The sequence below is a fragment of the Ursus americanus genome, chromosome 17 (assembly GCF_024610735.1).
Source record: "Ursus americanus isolate L20-20 chromosome 17, mUrsAme1.1.p, whole genome shotgun sequence".
Taxonomy (NCBI): domain Eukaryota; kingdom Metazoa; phylum Chordata; class Mammalia; order Carnivora; family Ursidae; genus Ursus; species Ursus americanus.
The window spans coordinates 56,325,967-56,346,193 of NC_142143.1; the positions used below are offsets into that span (position 1 = coordinate 56,325,967).

Genomic DNA, 20,227 nt, shown 5'->3' on the forward strand with positions numbered 1-20,227 from the left:
GGCCGGGGCCGGCCCAGGCGGCGGGAGGCGGCGGCCGCGGCGGCGGGAGGCGGCGGGAGGCGGGCGGAGGAGGAGGCGGAGGAGGCGGGAGCTGAGCTGAGCGGGGCGGGCGGCGGCGGCGGCGGCGGGGCCCGAGCCCGAGAAGATGGCGGTGCGGAAGAAGGACGGCGGCCCCAACGTGAAGTACTACGAGGCCGCGGACACCGTGACCCAGTTCGACAACGTGAGGCTCTGGCTCGGCAAGAACTACAAGAAGGTACGCGGGCAGGGCCGCGCGGGGGCCGGGGGCGGGACAAAGGGACCGCGGCCCCGCAGCCCCCCTCCCGGCTCCTGCCCACCCTCGAGCGGCCCGCGGCCCCTCCCCCGCGGCCTCGGGAGCAACCCCAGGGCGCCCGCCGGCGCCCCGCGCCCCTCCCCCAGCCTCTTTTACTGCCCCCCCCCCCCCCGCAGCCTGGGATTCCAGCCCCCGCCCTCCCTGCTGCGCCCTCTGCCCCTTGTTTTTCTCCACTGCCCGGCGGGTCCCGATGCCAGCCGCCCACCCTCCCCTGGGCCAGAGCCTTCCGGGCTTTTCCGGGAGAGGCGGCCGAGGGTGGACGGGGTGCCTGATGCCCCCCCCTCCCCAGCGTGCCCGCCACGGTGCCCGCCAGAGCTTCCCACGGAGCCAGGTACTGGCAGGGCTGAGGCCTCCCTAGTGCTTTGTGTATGTTCGGAGAGATGATGAAGGCAGGAGGGTAAACAGCCACAGAGCAGGCCCTTGGCTGCTCATCAGCCTGAAGAAGCCCCCCCCCCACCTGTCTCTGTCGCTCGTCCCCCACCTCCATCCGAGGGGCAACAGAACCCCTTGGGGGCCAGGTTATAGCAGTTCCTGGGCAGCAACCTCTTCACCATTCCTCAGCTTCACAATGAAGTCACCCGTCCACCTGGCCTCGCGTTGCCTTTGGTTTGGGGTTCAGAGGCTAAGACACGCTTTATATCTCCAGCCCCCCAGCCCGTAACTGGAGATAATAAGGTAGTGAACAAAGGGTTCAAAAAGCCTTACCTGACTTTTCTATCAAACCTCTTCCTGGTGTTGTCTTTGTCTTTCGGCCTGGTGGAAGGGAACATCTATACATGGGGTTTTTCTGTGGAGATGGTTTGCCTCTTCCTTTTCACTGCCCCCAGTTAGAGGTTCTCTTTCTGGCTTTCCTTTAGCTCCCCAGTTCTTCCTGCCCAGCTTTGCAGCCTGTCAGAAGTGTGATGGCTGGCTGAGGAGTACACCCCTCTGATCCTGGTTCTGGCCATCTCCGAGGTCTCTCTGAGTGTCAGAACCCTGACAAACAGCTGCTGGGTCTGTGGTTTGCCTGTACCCCAGCGTGAGGCTCTGGTTCCCAGGCCTCCACCTTTGACCTTTTGGAGGGGAGATCAGTCTAGGGGCTTAGTCTCTGGCCCTGGGGGGATTGACAGCCTGTGAGCTTTCAAATTCAGCTTTCGAGTTCTTAGCTCTTTGTGGTTTACCTTTTCCTTCAAGGCTTTCTTCACATCTCCCACTGAGAGGAGCACTTTTCTCTGTGATTAGGGTTGAGGAAACAGGGGTCAAAAGGTAAAGAGAAAGTTAGCCTCCTGCCTCAGATTTAAATTAGAACAGGAGGCTAGGATACTAGGTAGCATAACATGGAAATGTGTAAGAGGGCCCAGGTTGCTTGTCTCAGATACAGTTTCTTCAGAAAGCATGGATGTTTTCTTGCTCTTTCTCACCAGGCTGGGTAGTAGCTGGTCCTTGCCATCTAGGAGAGCCTGTGAAGACATTTGTGCCCTGTTCCTAGCAGAAGCAGAATGCACAAACTCACTCTCTCAGTCTGTTTGCCTTGCCTCACTTCTTCGCACCTTTCTTATTAGGCTACGTTATAGGGGGAATGACCCTTCAGAATTTTACCGCCCTCAGTGCTGTTGGCTAGAAATCAGGGTCCTACAACTCCAATTTCAGAGAACAGCTGAGAAGGAGGAGGAAGCCCCACTTGCCTCCAGCACCCAATGATGGCAGGCTCGGTTGGGGGTCAGCAGAATTTCAACTTCCTGTGAGGGGCTTAGAGGGCTTCCCTTCTGCCATTTTCTTTATAGAAACTAGACATATGGGAGAAGACACTATTTTTTCTACCCCAGATGCTTCCAGAGCCCCCTAGGAAGAAATAAGGGAGATAGTGGACAGTTTATCTAGGGTCTACTTTTCTTCCCTTTGCCTCTGTTTCCCCAGTATATACAAGCTGAACCACCTACCAACAAGTCCTTGTCTAGCCTGGTTGTACAGTTGCTACAATTTCAGGAAGAAGTTTTTGGCAAACATGTCAGCAACGCACCGCTCACTAAACTGCCGGTGAGTGCCAACGCAAGGGGATGAACCCTCCAAACTGGAGAGGGAGTTGTGGGGTTTTTGTAAATTTCATACCTTTTGGGATTTGGGTAATTGCCTATTATCCCCATTCCTGGTTAGGGCATTACTGGCTTGCCCTAGTCCCCCATTTACCACTCCCTTTGTCTTAGTAGTATTTTGTGCAACAAGGGCCGCCTGGCTGACTGAGTCCATGGAGCGTGTGATTCTTGATCTGGGGGTTGTAAATTCGAACCCTACTTTGGGTGTAGAGGTCGCTGAAGATCTTTAAAAAATAAAAATAAATAAATAAAATAAAATATTTCATTCAACAGGTTATCTGAGAGTGTCTAAGCTCATATATGAAACTCCCATAGCATGGTTAAAAGGGTACGAGATTTGGTTTTGCATAGGCTTGTGTTCAAATCCTGGCTCTGCCACTTAGTATCTCTGTGATTTTAGGCAAGCCATTTAAGCCTTTTGAGTGTCTGTTCCTTCATCTCTGGATGGGATTAATATCTCTACCTTATAGTGTTTCTGTAATGGTCGATGAGGTAACCCAGTAAGTACAGGGCACAAGGTGGGGCTTTGTGAATACTGGTTTCTTCCCCCCGCCCCTTCTTCTGGACTAAATGATACTGTTGCATAGGGGTTAAGGAATTCCAACTTTGGGGCCCCAGAGTGGCTAAGCCGTTTGAGCCTCCAACTCTTGATTTTGGCTCAGGCTGTGATCTCAGGGTCTTGGGATCGAGCCCTGCATCAGGCTCCGTGCTCAGCAAGGAGTCTGCTTAAGACTCTCTCTCCCTCTCCTGCCCCTCCCCCCACACGCTCTTTCCCGCTCTCAAATAGATAAATCTTAAAAAAAAAAAAAAAAAAAAGAATTCCAGCTTTGAGAGAGAGGTTAGTTCAGCAAGGGATTTTGTGAAAGGATTGCCAATAAGAGAATTTAGGATGTAACTCTCATATACTTCTTTCCTGTCTCAATTTTGTAGATCAAATGTTTCCTAGATTTCAAAGCAGGAGGCTCCCTGTGCCACATACTTGCAGCTGCCTACAAATTCAAGAGTGACCAGGGATGGTGAGATGCCTTCTTCACTAAGCTTCTTACATTTAGGGGGACTCCCCCTTTATGATTTCCTATGTCCTTCTCGGGGTGGGAGAGCATACGTAGACATTCTTGCGAGTCTTTTACTTTGCTAGGTCCGTAGGCCTGACTTGCTGGGTCAGAAGAGTGGCTGAGAGTCAGAGCCAAAATAGTCTCTAAGAGCGAATGAGCATGTGTGTGTGCGGTGCTGTGTGTATCGTAGAGGAAAGAGGATTCTTTGGTTGGCATCTCAAGCTTTTCTTTGTCCTTTCGGACTAAGTACGAAGTGATTCATGGAGTTGAGATTCGTGAACCCCAGATCCCAGGCCATTTTGACAACAGTTGTGAGCAAGATAGCTTCCTGATTTCCCATGCTACGAAGTCACATATCCTACCTCATCTTCAGACCTGATCTACACCACTCACTAGATTATTGCCTCTTCTCAAGGCGGCGTTACGATTTCCAGAATCCATCACGCATGGACCGCAACGTGGAAATGTTCATGACCATTGAGAAGTCCTTGGTGCAGGTAATAGTCAAGCACCCCACCCCACCCCTGCCCCCCATTCACCTCCTTTCCCTCAGTGAAAATCCAGAACATCCAGAACACACCTTCCACATGATCTCATCCTATCTATTTCTTCTTCCCACAGAATAACTGCCTGTCTCGACCTAACATTTTTCTGTGCCCAGAAATTGAACCCAAACTGCTAGGGAAATTAAAGGACATTATCAAGAGACACCAGGTGAGTGGGTGGGTCAGAAGAAATTTTGGAAACTCCATGACTCTTCCTGATGTTTTCAGTACAATAAGCAGCCCTTTGGGTGACAAGTTTTCTATTGCAAAGACAGCTCTGCCTACTTGGAGAGAGACTAGAGTTAAAGCCTTGACCGTCTCTTTCTCAGTTCACTCCTCCCATTTCCCAGTCTTGACAGGTTTGGATCTCTGTCCTACAGACTGCATTGGCCTGGGGGTGAGGAAAGCCAGAGATTGCCTGATTTCAGGGAAATGAAACCTTTACTCTGGAACTCTCTAATAACAAACAGATGCCATTGCTAAGGACATACAGTCAGCCTCACATTTCCCATGTGCAGATTATCTATTCGGGGGATTATTTGCAGCAACTTTTAGTTCCTTAGTTTTTCTTCACTATTAGCACTATCCCAGCTATTTCCCTCTGCCTCTTTGCTGGTGTGTGTTTGAAGAACGCAAACTAACTTTAATACCATTCTGGGCAAAATATGATTAGGAAGGCAGAGCTGTGGTTAAATCTTATTTTGGCTTGTTTGCACCCATGAGTAATTCAGAGGGGACTGTATTTACCCGCTTTTCCTCATGCCATCCAGGGAACAGTCACTGAAGATAAGAACAATGCCTCCCATGTTGTGTATCCTGTCCCAGGGAACCTGGAAGAAGGTGAGACCTGGGTTGTCCTGGCCTCTGCAGTGCTTGGACTAGGAGTGGGGGACTCTTCAGCCCCCGCACAGTGCCTGGGCTCCTCCTCTCTCCTTTCAACCCTGAGCCCTCCTACTGCCTTATGTCCCTATTTCCGGGTCCCTGGCTGGAGCACGAGTTGTAAACGGTTATTTTCTGTGTACCCCTTTAGCTTATCTCTCTCCTTATTCTGTCTCTATCCCCAGAGGAATGGGTACGACCAGTCATGAAGCGGGATAAGCAGGTTCTTCTGCACTGGGGCTACTATCCTGACAGGTGAGGACAGGGCCCTGGGGCAGGTTTAACTTCAGGAGCCAGACTGAGAAGAAGCCCTAGAACATCTAGCAGAGCAAGCAGGCACTCTTTTGGGGTTATTTTTAGGTCTGTTAATTTGTTCTTCTCTATTATGAGAATTTTCCATCATGGGAGAGGTTTGGACTTATTCGATGAGGGTTAGGCTAAAAAGATTGGGGCTTTATGTGTGAAATGGTTATTCCAGTATAATCTGTGATAAATGTTAGAAACACTCTAAATGTCTATTGGGAAAATGTTTCAGCAATTTGAATATCTACTCAGTGGACTGCTATGCAGCCATCAAACTGGTAGAAATAACATGGGAAAAAAAGAAATCACATGGATAATTTGTAGATGAATATTAAATGCAAAAACTAGGATTATAAAATAACATGTAACATTGCAATTATGTAAAAACAAAATTGTACAGGAGAAATTTACCAGGAAAAAATAAATACCAAATAGTTGTGTTGGGTGATTCTTTTCTTTCTTTCTTTTATTTTTGGAGTTGTTTTTATTACTTTATGATGGAAAGAATCCCAATGTTAATTGGAAAAATAGTCATACCAAAGAAGAACCCAACAACCCTATACATTTTGTAAAAGTGGAAAAGGTGAAACGCACTTTACTTTTCTATGACCCCATCCTATCAATCCTGCTTCACGCTCGATTTCCCGGGGCAGTTACGACACGTGGATCCCGGCCAGTGAAGTTGAAGCGTCTGTGGAGGATGCTCCAACCCCTGAGAAACCTCGGAAGGTGAGCGTTTCTTGTCCCCGACCCCAGACAGCATGCTGGGCGCCCGGCTGGCTCAGTCGGTAGAGCGTGTGACTCTTGACCTTGGGGTTGTAAGTTCGAGCCCCACGCTGTGTGTAGATGTTACTTAGAAATCAAATCTTTTTTAGGGGTCCCTGGGTGGCTCAGCTCAGGTCATGGTCCCAGGGTCCAGTGGGGAGCCTCCTTCTCCCTCTCCCACTCCCCCTGCTTATGTTAAAAAAAAGAAAAGAAATAACATCTTTTTTAAAGAAAAGATGAATACCGGGACCAGACCTCTCTTTGGAGGTGAAGCACGGGCTCGTGCGTCCTCGGGCTTTTCCGTTACAGGCGCCCTGACAGCTGTGGCTTTCAGGCTTCTCTCCAGCACAGCCTGCCTTTGTACTTCAGGTTCATGCAAAGTGGATTCTGGACACAGACACGTTCAATGAATGGATGAACGAGGAAGACTACGAGGTAAATGATGACAAAAGCCCCGTCTCCCGCCGAAAGAAGATTTCAGCCAAGACGCTGACAGACGAGGTGAAAAGTCCTCTTCTTTCTTCACTGATCCCTTAGCCTAAGTCTCGGGATAAGTCTTCAGTGGGGCTTGTTAGCTGACATTCGCTCCCATTCTCCAACCTGCAGGTGAACAGCCCAGATTCAGACCGACGGGACAAGAAAGGGGGGAACTATAAGAAGAGGAAGCGCTCCCCCTCTCCTTCACCAACCCCAGAAGCTAAGAAGAAAAATGCTAAGAAAGGGTATGCCGGCCCCTTCCCTGCCCCCACCTTCGCCATTCTCTCCTCACCATGTTGAAGGAAGGAAGGGCAAACTCCTTCCCATAACCACCCGGCCCTGACCGGGATAGGCCGGATTCCTGCAGGTGTCCGGAGAGGGAGGATGAGGCCTTCTCTAGCTGCCCAGTTGTTAGTTCTAGTTGCAGCCATGGGTGAACTCGGAGAGAGCTAAATCTTCAAGGGAAAGCCTCTGCCCCTCCCAGTACTCTGTCGCGTTTGGGTTCTGTGAATGCTCAGCTCCGCCTTTGGGATGCTCTCTTGCTTCGCTGCCCTTGAATCTCAACTTCTCCAAGGATGACTGGCTTATCTTTCACTCCCTTTCCTTCCTAGTCCCTCGACACCTTACACCAAGTCGAAGCGTGGACACAGAGAGGAGGAGCAAGAAGATCTGACAAAGGACATGGATGAGCCTTCACCAGTCCCCAACGTAGAGGAGGTGACGTTGCCTAAAACAGGTATGGGCCACACCGAGCTCCAGGGACCTACCTTCTGTCAGGATGGAGTTCTCCGGCCCAGCTCCGGGTCTGGAGGATCTTTCCCTTCAGTTTAGCTGGTTATTTTTCATCACCACGGACAGTCCTCTGACCTTATCCATATCGGAGTTGTGGACTGCGCCTCGCACCTGTCAGTGGTTGTCTCCAGACTGCTTTTGGTCATGTGCTCCCATCAGTACAGTATTTAAGCACAAGTTAGAGATACGTACTGCCGTACCATTACTTCAGGAACATTATAAAACACACGCAAACGTTACCTGAAAACGGGAAAATGTAAAGGATAAGATGAAAAAACATGTAAAGAGAAGTTCCGCGATTCCCTGCCTGTATTCCGGTGGACCATCTCTTGCATCCTATGTGAGGACCCCACTTGGGAGACCATTGCTCCGCAGTGTTAGAGTGGTACAGTTGCAGGGGTGGACTGTGATCTGTATTCCGTAGACGAGCTGCACATCTCCAGGAGTGTACTTTCGGGTGGGGGAGGGGGGCCACGGAGAGAGAGGAGTGCTGGCTTCCATCCCCTCGTCAGTCACAGCAGAGAGCCCGGCAGCTCTCTTCTGTATTCGTGTTTTCTCCTGAGCTGTGTACGGATTCAGTAAGGGAAGCCCTCTGCTTTAGAAAATGCTGAAGATCCAACCACTCCTGTACAGAGTGATTTGGTCAGACTCTGTCTCGGTCCAGTAAGAACTCACAGACACATGGATGGGACTAAGAGGGGCCTGTCAAAGACAGGAATGCCTCATGAGTGTTCCTAGAGTAGAAGATGCTTCTTTATAGGAAAAAAGTGAATTTTTGGCAGGGGAAGGAGGGAAAGTGGCAAGTGAGTTTCAAGGCCTAGAATGACTGTGCCCGGAGGGAATTACCACCTTTTGTGATCCGATGGGGAAAGTTTTGGGGGGAAATGAGATCTCCAGAATTGTTAATGGTGGAGAGGTAAGGGCTCGGTTTGGACAGAACCTGTCTGATAGAATGACTCTCTCTCCTGGCAGTCAACACTAAGAAGGATTCAGAGTCAGCCCCAGTCAAAGGAGGCACCATGACTGACCTGGGTAAGGAGGTCTGCCAGCCTCCCCTAGCCTGCCGGGGCTTTTCAGAGAGTGGGATTCTGCTGCCCCTCCGGAGGCTCCAACCTCCTCTTTTGCGTCTCTGTCTTTCAGATGAACAGGAGGATGAAAGCATGGAGACCACGGGCAAGGTGGAGCCAATTTAGAGAGGCCCTCTCTACCTCTCTATGGGATTCTGAGTTGTGCTGATAAAGTTCCTTCTGCCCAGAACTTTCCACTGCCTGGAGTTTTCCCACCTTAGACTAGTTCTAGCTGTTGTTCAAAACTCAAAACTCTGACCCTTTCCAAGTTCCGGGGCCTATAACTGTTCATTCTCATACCCATCCTTAGTGCCCACTTTCCTGGGACGTGGGAGAAACAGAGGGTTGCTGGGGGGCAAAATGAAAATGCTGAGTGTCCAGCAGCCTCCATACTTGTAGGATGAGGATGAAAACAGTACGGGGAACAAGGGGGAGCAGACGAAGAATCCGGACCTACATGAGGACAACGTGACTGAACAGACCCACCACATCATCATTCCCAGCTACGCCGCCTGGTTTGACTATAATAGGTATTGTGGCGCCAACTGCTCACTGCTTCCCTATTTCCCTGCCACCAGGGGCCATCGTGTGTTGTTCCTCTTCCTGTCTCCAAATAAGTAATTTCTTCATCAGCCGGGTAGATTGGGGAACACTTCGGTTTTAGGGGAGCTCCTAGTATCTTTGAACCTTACTGCCCTAGGGGAATTTCTCCCCAAGGAAGGGAGAACTGCTGTATTCTCCCTCCCTCCCTTCTAGGCTTTTCCTTCTGAGGCTTCCATCCCTCCACCAATGCCTTCTGAATCTATTCCATCTTCTCTTGCAGTGTTCATGCCATTGAGCGGAGGGCTCTCCCCGAGTTCTTTAACGGCAAGAACAAGTCCAAGACTCCAGAAATGTAAGGAAATCTCAGCTCACGACTCTCTTTCTCCCTCCTGTCCCTGATCACGCTTCCCGATCCAGCGATATTGCATTTAGCAAATGTTTCTTGAGCTCTAAGAGCCGGGCACTGTGTTCCTCTTAACAAAGACCTGATCTCTGCCCGCAGGCAGCCCCAGCCCAGCACTGTGGCCACAGTAACATGCTCTCTAGGATTTGCCTGGGGGCAGGATTAAGCATGGTCTTCAAAACGGGTACCTGCTCTGGTGCCTCCATTTCTTTGAACAGAGTCTAGAGCCTTCCAATCCATAATTACTAAGATATCTAAAATGCACATGTCCCCAGCATACATAATAGCTTCGACTAGAATGCAAATGACCCTGCTGGTCCCTGAGAGTAGGTTTTAATAGAAAAACAAGAGGAGGAACTATGAAGATCCAAGACTCTGAATTAAGGGCTGGAGAAGTCTCTCTGGAGAGAGAGAGGAGTTGTGTAAAGTACAGGCTTCAGGCTTGGAAGTCTTCGTCAAGGTGTTGCCTCAAGCCAAACCTGTTTGGCTTTGAATGAGTCTTGGCAATCTTCTATGGTTGGGGATGCTCCAGGATGAATGTCATAATGAGAAGGGTGAGAAAGTGTTGATCTCCCTGAGAACTGAATGAGCTTGCTTCCCAGCTGTTCCTCAGCTTCCCCTCTCTAGGGCCATCTTGCCTTCCCACCATGTTTTTTTCCCTGTAACCTGGTATGGTTCACTCCTCTTCTTCCTGGGGAATGCAGTTTATATGAAGAAACTTGCTCTCTCCAGAGGAAAAGGGACTTATGACCTGGTGACAGGAGTTCAACATAGTCTGTAGGCAGGGCTGGATCTAGAATTGTTCTACACTTTGTTCTCTTGGTGTAAGATAGTAAATAGTGATAATTGCCTGCACTTACTGAAAGTGTACTATTTCCCAGGCACAATCCTAAGTGTCTTACGGCATTGACTAATCTTCATATCAGCTTTAGAGGTAGGTCTTATTATCCTCTCCAGTTTTCTGATTAGGAAACTGGGATACAGAGAAGTTAAGTCACTTGATTAAGGTCACACAGCCAGTGAGTAGAAGAACCGGGATCTGAATCCTTTAGACTGGCTCATGTTCTCAAACTTTATGCTATACCACCCAATAGCTACCATTTGCTGAGCTGCTGAAATGTGCCTGGCACTGTACTAGATCTTTACAGATCTTTCTATTCCTTAGCAGACACTCCACTTTACAGATTAGGAGACTGTGGTTCAAAAATTTAAGTAGTTGCCCAAGGCCATCATGGTAGAACTGGGAGTTAAACTTAGATCTTTCCACCTTCAAAATATATATTGTAGGGGCGCTTGGGTGGTTCAGTCAGTTAAGACTCTGACTTTTGATTTTGGCTCAGGTCATGATCTCAGGGTCATGAGATCGAGCCCGGCATCCAGTGGAGCCTGCTTAAGATTCTCTGTCTCCGTTGGGGCACCTGGATGGCTCAGTCGGTTGAGCATCCGACTAGTGATTTCAGCTCAGGTCATGACTTCATAGGTCGTGGGATCAAGCCCCACATTGGGCTCCACACTCAGTGGGGAGTCTGCTTGAGATTCTCTCCCTCTGCCCCTGCCCCCACTCACACTCTCTCTCTCTCTCTCTCTCTCAAATAAATAAATCTTAAAAAGATTCTCTCCCTCTGCCCCTTCCCTGCACATGCTCTCCCTTTAATAAAAAATATAGGTAAATAAACGCAAATATACATGTGTGTGTGTATATATATATATATATATATATATATATATATTTTTTTTTTTTTTTTTTTCAGTGAGCTCCACACCCAGTGTGGGGCTTACTTAAAACACGAAAACATATATTCTTTACAGTACGACATGCATGGATAAAGACTTCCCCTTAACATCTGCCTTTGGAAATAAGGGCACCTTTTCTTGCATTTTGATCGCTTGTTCAAAAGTTCGATGAAACTTCCCCAAGTACAGCCAGGGAAATGATTTGCTTAAACTAAACAACCGCCATCAAGGAAAATGTGGCAGGGGCTGACGCGCTTGCGTCTAGCATGGAGTAGATCCGCAGTGTTTACTGAGGCAGACGATCCGCTCTGTTCTCCGTCACACAGGAGCAACCATGAGCTCTTGTATCACTTTCCCTACCCCTCAGTCCTCAGCAAACTTATTTTTCTTCCTTTCATGCATCTCTCACTCTCTCCCCTAAGCTACCTGGCTTATCGAAACTTCATGATTGACACATACCGGCTGAACCCCCAAGAGTATCTCACCTCCACTGCCTGCCGCAGGAACCTGGCCGGTGATGTCTGTGCCATCATGAGGTGGGTCTGCTGCTGAGGGGAGGGGGCTGCGTAAGGATGTCTGCCCACAGACGTCTCTTGGCAGAAAGGAGAGCTGTCAGCAAAGATTCTAGGGGAACAAGCGGAAAAAAACGCCTCTAGAGAAAGGCACGGTTCACGTTCTGGGCATGTGTGTGACTTGAGGGAATGGCAGTGGCGTCCTATGGCGCGTGGAAGAAAGGAGAAGGCGTGCGTGTGTAGTTGAAGCATTCTGGTTCAATTTGCCTGGCTCTCGAGGAAGAGATGTTGCCTAGGTGGGTGGATATGGAGAGAGGCCCCGGCTGGAGACGGAGGCCTGGGTGTCCCTGACATTTAGGGATTGGCCAGGGAGTAGAAGGGGCAGAGAAGAGGGCTGGGGAAAGGGAGCTTAATGCCCCCACCTCTGCCCCGTTTTGGTGGCCCCACGTGACCCTTTCTCCGCCTCTTTCCTGCCAGGGTCCATGCCTTCCTAGAGCAGTGGGGTCTTATTAACTACCAGGTGGATGCTGAGAGTCGACCAACCCCGATGGGGCCTCCGCCCACCTCTCACTTCCATGTCTTGGCAGACACGCCATCAGGGCTGGTGCCTCTGCAGCCTAAGACCCCGCAGGTAGGGTGAGGGGCTGTGGGGGCAGGGGGGCGGCTGGGAAACACTGGGCTTCTTTGGACTTTTCTTTTTCTGGTTTTTTAGGGTAATGGTTCAGGAGTGTTTTGAGGCTTCTTCCTTTTCCGTGGGATGCAAAGGGCCACAGGAGTCAGCCCCGTATGTTTAGCGCCCTCTCTCAGCCTCTGTACCTAAGACTGCGAGGACTTGCTGAGGGAGAAGAGATGCTCCTTGTCCTCGAGGAGCAGACAGGCCAGTGTAGGGCATGGAGCAGATAGAGAAAAATGGCTGAAAATTAAGTTGCATGAAATTTTTTAACTTTGTCGTATTTCCAACATTTTTTTTTTCATTTTTGCTTCATAATTATTATCACTTCCATTTTTTTTTCCACTTCCATTCCATACATTACAAAAATTAAGAGGAGACAGATTACGTGGCTTGCCCAGGGTCACAGAGTACCAAATCTAGGATTAGAACCTAATTGTCCAGCTCCTGAGGGAACCTATAAAGTTATATGTGAACACAAATGGGGATCATGCCAACTACAGATCTAATTAATCATTAAGGGAACACGGAACAGTGGCATGAGTGCCCCCAGAGCTTGCGGGCCGCCCAGCATTTGGTCTTGAGGCCTCCAGGGCCTTGGCCTGGTCATTTGCCGCCCAGCCTCCATGACGCCAAGCTCTGTCCCCCAGGGCCGCCAGGTTGATGCTGATACCAAGGCTGGGCGAAAGGGCAAAGAGCTGGATGACCTGGTGCCAGAGACGGCTAAGGGCAAGCCAGAGCTGGTAGGTGGGGTGTAGACCCCGCTGGGCTTCTTATTTGCCCCTTTATTGGGGGGCCCCTGCCCGGGAAGAAGAGACGTGAGAGCAGAGGAGCTACAGCAGTGAGGGAGGAAGTCCCACCCAGGGGTGTCCCTGGCTTTGGGAAGGAAGCTCCTTCTGTCTGTTTTCTCTCTCTGTCCGCCCCTGGCTCCTGCGGTCACTTGTCCTCACCTCTTGCTTTCCCCTCCACAAATAGCAGACCTCTGCTTCCCAGCAAATGCTCAACTTCCCTGACAAAGGCAAAGAGAAGCCGACAGACATGCAGAACTTTGGGCTGCGCACAGACATGTACACAAAGAAGAACGTGCCCTCCAAGGTATGGAGGTGGGGGCTGACTCCAGGCGGGGAGGACCTTCGTCCTTCCGCGGTCACGGGCTCCTCTGTCTGACCCGCCTGTTTCTCCTGCAGAGTAAAGCTGCGGCCAGTGCCACTCGAGAGTGGACGGAACAGGAGACCCTGCTGCTCCTGGAGGTAATTGGGGCAAGGAAAGGAGAGTTTTCTATGAAAATGGAAGTGGCCAGGGTGCCAGCCACACTCGTGAGTGGGCAGAGCTTGATCTTGTCCCCAGTCTTTCTCTTCCCTGATGCCTGCCACACCTGCCCCAGGGAACAGCTCCAGGCCAGGCATTTGGGCCATTTCATTAACTCCATATCCTCTCGTAGTGCTACTTGGAGATTCCCCTGGGACCCAGCAGAATCCACAAATACCACAACACAGAGAGCTTTGAAGCCCGCTGCCCTTAGTAGGATGGGGGGAGTTGACCTTCAAGGAAAGTGGCTAAGTAAGGAAGTTGTGTCTCCACCACTACCACCAGGCACTGGAAATGTACAAAGATGACTGGAACAAAGTGTCAGAGCACGTGGGAAGCCGCACGCAGGATGAGTGCATCTTGCATTTTCTTCGTCTTCCCATTGAAGACCCGTACCTGGAGGACTCAGAGGCCTCCCTGGGCCCCCTGGCCTACCAACCTATCCCCTTCAGTCAGTCAGGCAACCCTGTTATGAGCACTGTTGCCTTCCTGGCCTCTGTCGTCGATCCTCGAGTCGCCTCTGCTGCTGCGAAGTCGGCCCTAGGTAATGTGGAGGGGTCCTGGCCTCTTTGGTTTGAAAGGCTGGTTACTCAGACCTTGAAAGGCCCTCAAGTTTGGCTGCCCTACTGGCACGGTCTGCCGCTGGCGTCAGCTCAGGCCCCGGTCTAGCTCCACGCTGGTCTAGATGAAGAGATGGGCTTGTGAGGCAGCTTTCGCAGGGACAGCCAGCACGGCCTGCCCGCCCCTGCCCCCAGCCTTGTCCTCTCTGGATCTTGCAGAAGAGTTCTCCAAAATGAAGGAAGAAGTGCCCACAGCCTTGGTGGAGGCCCACGTTCGGAAAGTGGAGGAGGCCGCCAAAGTGACGGGCAAGGCCGACCCAGCCTTTGGTCTGGAGAGCAGCGGTATCGCGGGAACCACGTCTGACGAGCCCGAGAGGATCGGTAAGGGCTGCCAGGTGCCCAGACTCCTCCACTTTCACCAAGAGCTGCAGCCACCCGGTGCCCCCCCTGCCATCCCTGCCTAGCCGTCTCCTCAGAGCACAAGACGAATGGGGAGAACTAGTAGGGGTGTTCTTTTCCCCGGGACTCCCCCTTAGGGACTGCGGCCCCCTGCCCGTGCTCTCACTAAGGTTTTGGCTGGGAGATCGAGCTTTTGGAAAAGCGTTACAGAGACAGACTCTGTATCAGGCATTTCCCATTCTCTCCCCCCCACCCCTTGGGGCCCAGAGGAGAGCGGGACAGACGAGGCGCGGGCGGAGGGCCAGGCTGCGGAGGAGAAGAAGGAGCCCAAGGTATAGCGGGAATGGGCTGGGCCGGGAGGGTGGCGGCGCCAGTGGCCCTTGGGGAGGGGAGTCACGGTACCTCCGACGGAAGATGTGGAAGTTCACTTCCCAGTCTGGCCCTTTGTGTGAGGACCAGCTGCCCTGACGCTGTCAACTTTTCTTTTACTGGCATTCCAGGAACCCCGAGAAGGAGTTGGGGCTGCCGAAGAAGAAACAAAGGAGAAGACCAGCGAGGTCCCCAAGAAGGACGAAGAGAGAGGGAAACAAGGTGACAGCGAGAAGGAGTCAGAGAAGAGCGACGGGGACCCCATAGGTGAGCCTCCCAGCGTGGTGGTTGGGTGTCCAGGGGAGAGAAGTAGGCGGCAGGCCTGACCCCACCTTCTTCCTGGCCCAGTTGACCCGGACAAGGAGAAGGAGCCAAAGGAAGGGCAAGAGGAAGTGCTGAAGGACGTGGTGGAGTCGGAGGGGGAGAGGAAGACGAAGGTGGAGCGCGACATTGGTGAGGGCAATCTCTCCACCGCCGCCGCTGCCGCCCTGGCCGCTGCCGCCGTGAAGGCCAAGGTGAGGGCCGGGGTCCCAGGAGATCCCCAGGGAAGGCGCTGCCCCCTTCTCTGATCTCACTGCCCCTGTGGAACTCCTTCCACGCTCACTTCCATAATGCTGGCCGTTGCCTTCTCAATTTGACCTGAGAGGGAGAGGTGGTCATCTCTATGCTCTTCGAAGCTTGTTACCATTAGGCCTGTTTTTATCCTCTCATTATTTGACCTTGTCTCATCTTTTGCCACTTTTTCTTTTTTTTCACGTTCTCTTAAGAATATGAAGCCTTTGCTACTCTGGGGGTTGTGACCATAGCAAGTCTTTCTTAAAACCTGCCAGCCTGTGCCCTACCGCCCTACCGCCCTACCACTCTGTCCCCGGCCCGCCTCCGGTGGGCCCTCCCGCTCACGTGCCGCCCTCCCTGCCTTCCCTAGCACCTGGCCGCCGTGGAGGAGAGGAAGATCAAATCGCTGGTGGCCCTGCTGGTGGAGACCCAGATGAAGAAGCTGGAGATCAAACTCCGACACTTTGAAGAGTTGGAGACGATCATGGACCGGGAGCGAGAGGCAGTGAGTAGCATCCCCTGGGGGCCAGTGGAGCCTGGGCCCACACCTTGACACTGAGCTGGGGGGAGCAGCAGCGGAGGAAGCCTGAAGAGTGACAGGGCTTCACAGCGGAGGGGCAGGAGGAGCTCGCCCCTGGCCGTTGAGGACAAGTGGCCCACAGGCAAAGCCTGGAGCCCGAGGTCCCCCAGAGTGTTGGCATCAGGGGCAGAGAGTCTAGTCGGTTTTGTCATTGCCTCGCGTCCAGGTCCTTGGCCGGTGTTTGACACATTGTAGACTCTCAGTAAATGTTTGTTGAGCCATCGAGCAGGTTTAATGGATGATGAGAGGGAAGAGGCTTCAGATCCGGGAGGTGAACTTGGAAAGGAGATGGGATGGGCTGGGTATTGAACAGTTTTGTTTTTGAGATGATAGAAAAAGAAACATAAGACAGGGATCCTAACAGAACCTACGGTTTAATTGAAGACATCCAGTATTCAGTACGGAGGCATCGAAAAGAGTGAACGCTTGAAGTATCTGACAGATTCAGGTTAAAAGTCCTGAGAGATAATGAAACAAAGGCAAAGCTCAGAGGCGAAAGAGTTGATCTGAGATGGCTTCCTAAGAATTGTGAGTGTTTAGCCAGTTTTGAGGGAAGGAAAGAACATGAGCTGACAAGAGGAACTGGAAGCGTTTTTCCAAATGAAAATAATGACAGAGGGGCACCTGGGTGGCTCAGTCAGTTAAACGTCTGCCTTTGGCTCAGGTCATGATCTCAGAGTCCTGGGATCGAGCCCCACGTTGGGCTCCCTGCTTGGCGGGGAGCCTGCTTCTGCCTCTCCCTCTGCCTGCCGCTCCCCCTGCTTGTGCTCTCTTTCTCTCTCTCACTTTGTCAAATAAAGTCTTAAAAGAAAAGGAAAGAATGACAGATTCAGAGCTTCGGAGCGGAAGTGAGTGAGGGCTCCCACTAGATGAATCCGTTGCAGCGAGCATGCAGGCAGCCCAAAGACTCGGTGGTGGCAGTCGTGGAGGGGAGGACAGGGCAGGGCTGGGAAGCCCAAGCGCAGGGTTCACGTTTGGTGTGGGGAGCTGCCAGAACGAGAGGCCGGGGGTGGCGGAGGGCAGCTCAGGGGGCAGGGCCTCGTGCACAGGGGTGACGGGTAATGGTCCTCACTTGGCACCGGCAGCTGGAGTATCAGAGGCAGCAGCTCCTGGCCGACAGACAAGCCTTCCACATGGAGCAGCTGAAGTATGCGGAGATGAGGGCCCGGCAGCAGCACTTCCAGCAAATGCACCAACAGCAGCAGCAGCCTCCGCCAGCCCTGCCCCCAGGCTCCCAGCCCGTCCCACCTGCGGGCTCCGCTGGGCCGCCCACGGTTCACAGCCTGGCTATGGCTCCGGCCTCTGTGGCCCCTGCCCCTGCTGGCGGTGGGGCTCCCCCTGGAAGCTTGGGCCCCTCTGAACAGATTGGGCAGGCAGGGTCAGCCGCGGGGCCGCCGCAGCAGCAGCCAGCTGGAGCGCCCCAGCCTGGGGCAGTCCCACCAGGGGTACCCCCCCCTGGACCCCATGGTGAGTGATGGCTTCTGGAACTCTTGCCCAGGGGGCTCTGGGTGAACGGTCCAAGTCCCCCTCAGAAGGGATACAGGACAGGACCAGAAGGTTCTAGAGCGGGGCTCACCTCTGTGATATCCCTGAGCTAGCAGGGCTCCCTCCCCACACCCAGATGGTTGAGGTTTTGTTCCAAGGATTCAGCACTTAGTCTCATGTCAGGAAAAGTGGTGCGGAGGGGTAGCTAGATGGCCCTCTGTATGACAGTGAGTTGGTCAGGGAGATGGTCTGCCTCTAACCTTCTTGGTCTCTTCTCTTTGTTCCCAGGCCCCTCACCGTTCCCCAACCAACAAACTCCTCCCGCAATGATGCCAGGGGCAGTGCCAGGCAGCGGGCACCCAGGCGTGGCGGGTAATGCTCCTTTGGGTTTGCCTTTTGGCATGCCGCCTCCTCCTCCTCCTCCCGCTCCATCCATCATCCCATTCGGTAGTCTAGCCGACTCCATCAGTATTAACCTGCCCCCTCCTCCTAACCTGCATGGGCATCACCACCATCTCCCGTTTGCCCCGGGCACTCTCCCCCCACCTAACCTGCCTGTGTCCATGGCGAACCCTCTCCATCCTAACCTGCCGGCGACCACCACCATGCCATCTTCCTTGCCTCTCGGGCCGGGGCTCGGATCCGCCGCAGCCCAGAGCCCTGCCATTGTGGCAGCTGTTCAGGGCAACCTCCTGCCCAGTGCCAGCCCACTGCCAGGTGAGAAGGGTCCTGGAGGGGAGAAGGGTGAGGGAGAGGGGTCCACGTGGAGGGCTGGGGGGCAGGTAGGGGAAGGGCTTAGGTCCTAGAACTTCCACAATCCCTCTTGAACGCTCTGGTGAATGAGAACACAGGGGGAAGGGCCTCTCTGGCTGTCCTCCACCATTCCCCACCCTGGCAGCAGCCACCCCTGGGATGACGTTGGGGCCTTTTCACTGGTGGGTCACGGAGGAGTCCTAAGGCACAGCATCTCAGTTGTAAACTTGAAAAACAGCTACCTGTTTGCATGATGATTGGCACCCCCTTTGCTTGCTCCCATCACGTTCAGATGCCCCGTTTAGAGAGTTCCCTTGGGGGCAGGAAGATTTGGGGTGGTTCAGTTTTCCCAGCGTGAGGTGGGAGAGGGCGTTGGGGAAAGGCTACCTCAGTCACCTACCCACCCATTGCATGCCATGCCCAGTTCTGTGTGTCTGTGGTGGCCTGGGTCTGGATCCCTGTCCTGCTCACCCTGGCTGATTCCTCTTCCTTTTCTCCACAGACCCAGGTACCCCCCTGCCTCCAGACCCCACGGCCCCGAGCCCAGGCACAGTTACCCCTGTGCCACCTCCACAGTGAGGAGCCAGCCAGACATCTCTCTCCCTCACCCCCTATGGAGATCAAGGTTCCAGGAACAGCCCTCTCCCCACCACTGGGACCCCTCCCCAGCCTGGAGAGTTCATCACTACGTAAGGAAAGCTCCTCCTGCCCCTCCAAAGCCCCCACCATGCCTGTCAGAGGCATGCATTTTTATATCGGATTATTCAAGGACTTCTGTTTAAAAGATGTTTCTAATGTCGGGGAGAGAGGATAGGATGGGGATGCTGCCCTCAAAGAAAGGGCTGGGGAAAGGTGTTTATACAAGGTTCTAATTAACCACTTTTAAGGGTGCACCCCCTCAAAACTACTGCATTTTTTATGGATGAAAAAACAAAACAAACGAAGCCCTTCAAAGGAAGTAGAGAGATATAAAAAAGCCACATTGGAGCTCCCTCCACCCACTAAAAAAAAAAAAAAAAAAAACAAAATCCAACTTTTACATTTTTTTGGAGGAGGGAGGGGACAGGAAAGGGAATTAAGGTTCTGGGAGAGCTCTGGGGGTAGAATAGGGTGCGGAATCTGTCTCCTCCAGCCCCTCGCTAGTGACCGAATCGACTCCCAAACCCCTCAGCCACCCCATCCCCAGTTTATTCCTACTAATCTCTCTTGCTGCCTCCTCGGTGTTGCTGTTTTAGGCCACCCCAGCTCAGCCCATGACCCCTTGCCCCCTGAATGTCGGTTTTGTGTTTTTAAAAGTCACCTGCGTAGTTGATGTCAGCGTATGTGTATTTGGTGGGGAAACATATTTTGGGGATTCCTGTGGTAGGTAATAGAGGACAAAAGGGCACTGTTCCTCCTCCCTGGGCCCTGTCACTGGGCTCCTAGAAGACATGGAGAGGGGAGCTAGAGAGGATGGGGAGTTGTAAAAACCTGAATTTTTCAAAAAGCACTTAAGCACCTCCTTCTTATGACTTGGTGGGTCACCCCTCTAACCTCTTCCACCAAGACCATCAGAACCTTGACTGGTAGCTAGGGGTTCCCTGGGATTTGGCGACAGTGGAGGAGGGGTACCCAACCCAGGGTAGTGCCTACCCCCAGCTTACAGCTTGGCTCTGCTCCCTGGATTCCACTGCCTCCCCTACCACCTTTCCCTTCTTCATCCTTGACGTGAAGGCAGACGGGACTCCGGGCTCTCCACCAGTTCTTCCTGGTCCCTCCCACCAGAACTTTATTCCTCACGTCCCCGTGTTTCTCTTCCTCTGCGTCTTGACACCTTTCTTCTGTTCAAAAAAGTTTTCTGTAAATTTTCTTTTTTCTTTTCTTTTCTTTTTTCTTTTTCTTTTCTTTTTTTTTTTTTTTATAAATTAATTTGCTTTCAGTTCCATCTTGTGAATGCCTTCTGTGTTCTCTGACCTGTGGCTGTCAGGAAGGGGAATTTGGGCTGGGGGCAGCCTTCCCGGAGTCCTTCCCAGGGGCATTCGCCTGGGCTGGAGAGGCACTGGGCAAGCCACGGGCAGACACTAGGCC

At 52.3% G+C, this 20,227-nt stretch overlaps 1 protein-coding gene across 12 annotated transcripts; it reads left to right on the top strand.

Moving 5' to 3' along the window:
• The first annotated feature begins 58 nt into the window (after positions 1-58).
• Positions 59-20,082, top strand: SMARCC2 (SWI/SNF related BAF chromatin remodeling complex subunit C2). Of its 12 annotated transcripts, none has more exons than XM_045789891.2 (30): positions 60-256; positions 2,231-2,350; positions 3,337-3,422; positions 3,877-3,958; positions 4,083-4,175; positions 4,777-4,846; positions 5,071-5,140; positions 5,842-5,917; positions 6,323-6,454; positions 6,560-6,675; positions 7,042-7,166; positions 8,195-8,254; positions 8,363-8,400; positions 8,689-8,819; positions 9,113-9,184; positions 11,392-11,505; positions 11,959-12,112; positions 12,802-12,894; positions 13,127-13,246; positions 13,339-13,401; positions 13,745-14,003; positions 14,239-14,400; positions 14,686-14,750; positions 14,919-15,054; positions 15,136-15,302; positions 15,713-15,847; positions 17,008-17,389; positions 17,696-17,779; positions 18,059-18,124; positions 18,663-20,082. In XM_045789891.2, exons 1-30 carry the CDS (start codon positions 146-148, stop codon positions 18,737-18,739), a joined length of 3,459 nt encoding a protein of 1,152 aa, XP_045645847.1. In that variant the 5' UTR covers positions 60-145; the 3' UTR covers positions 18,740-20,082. The 12 variants fall into 12 exon arrangements, with proteins under 12 accessions (XP_045645843.1, XP_045645844.1, XP_045645845.1 ...); XM_045789892.2 differs by having other exon boundaries at positions 13,130-13,246; XM_045789887.2 differs by having other exon boundaries at positions 59-256; positions 17,696-18,124.
• The last annotated feature ends 145 nt before the right edge of the window (positions 20,083-20,227 follow it).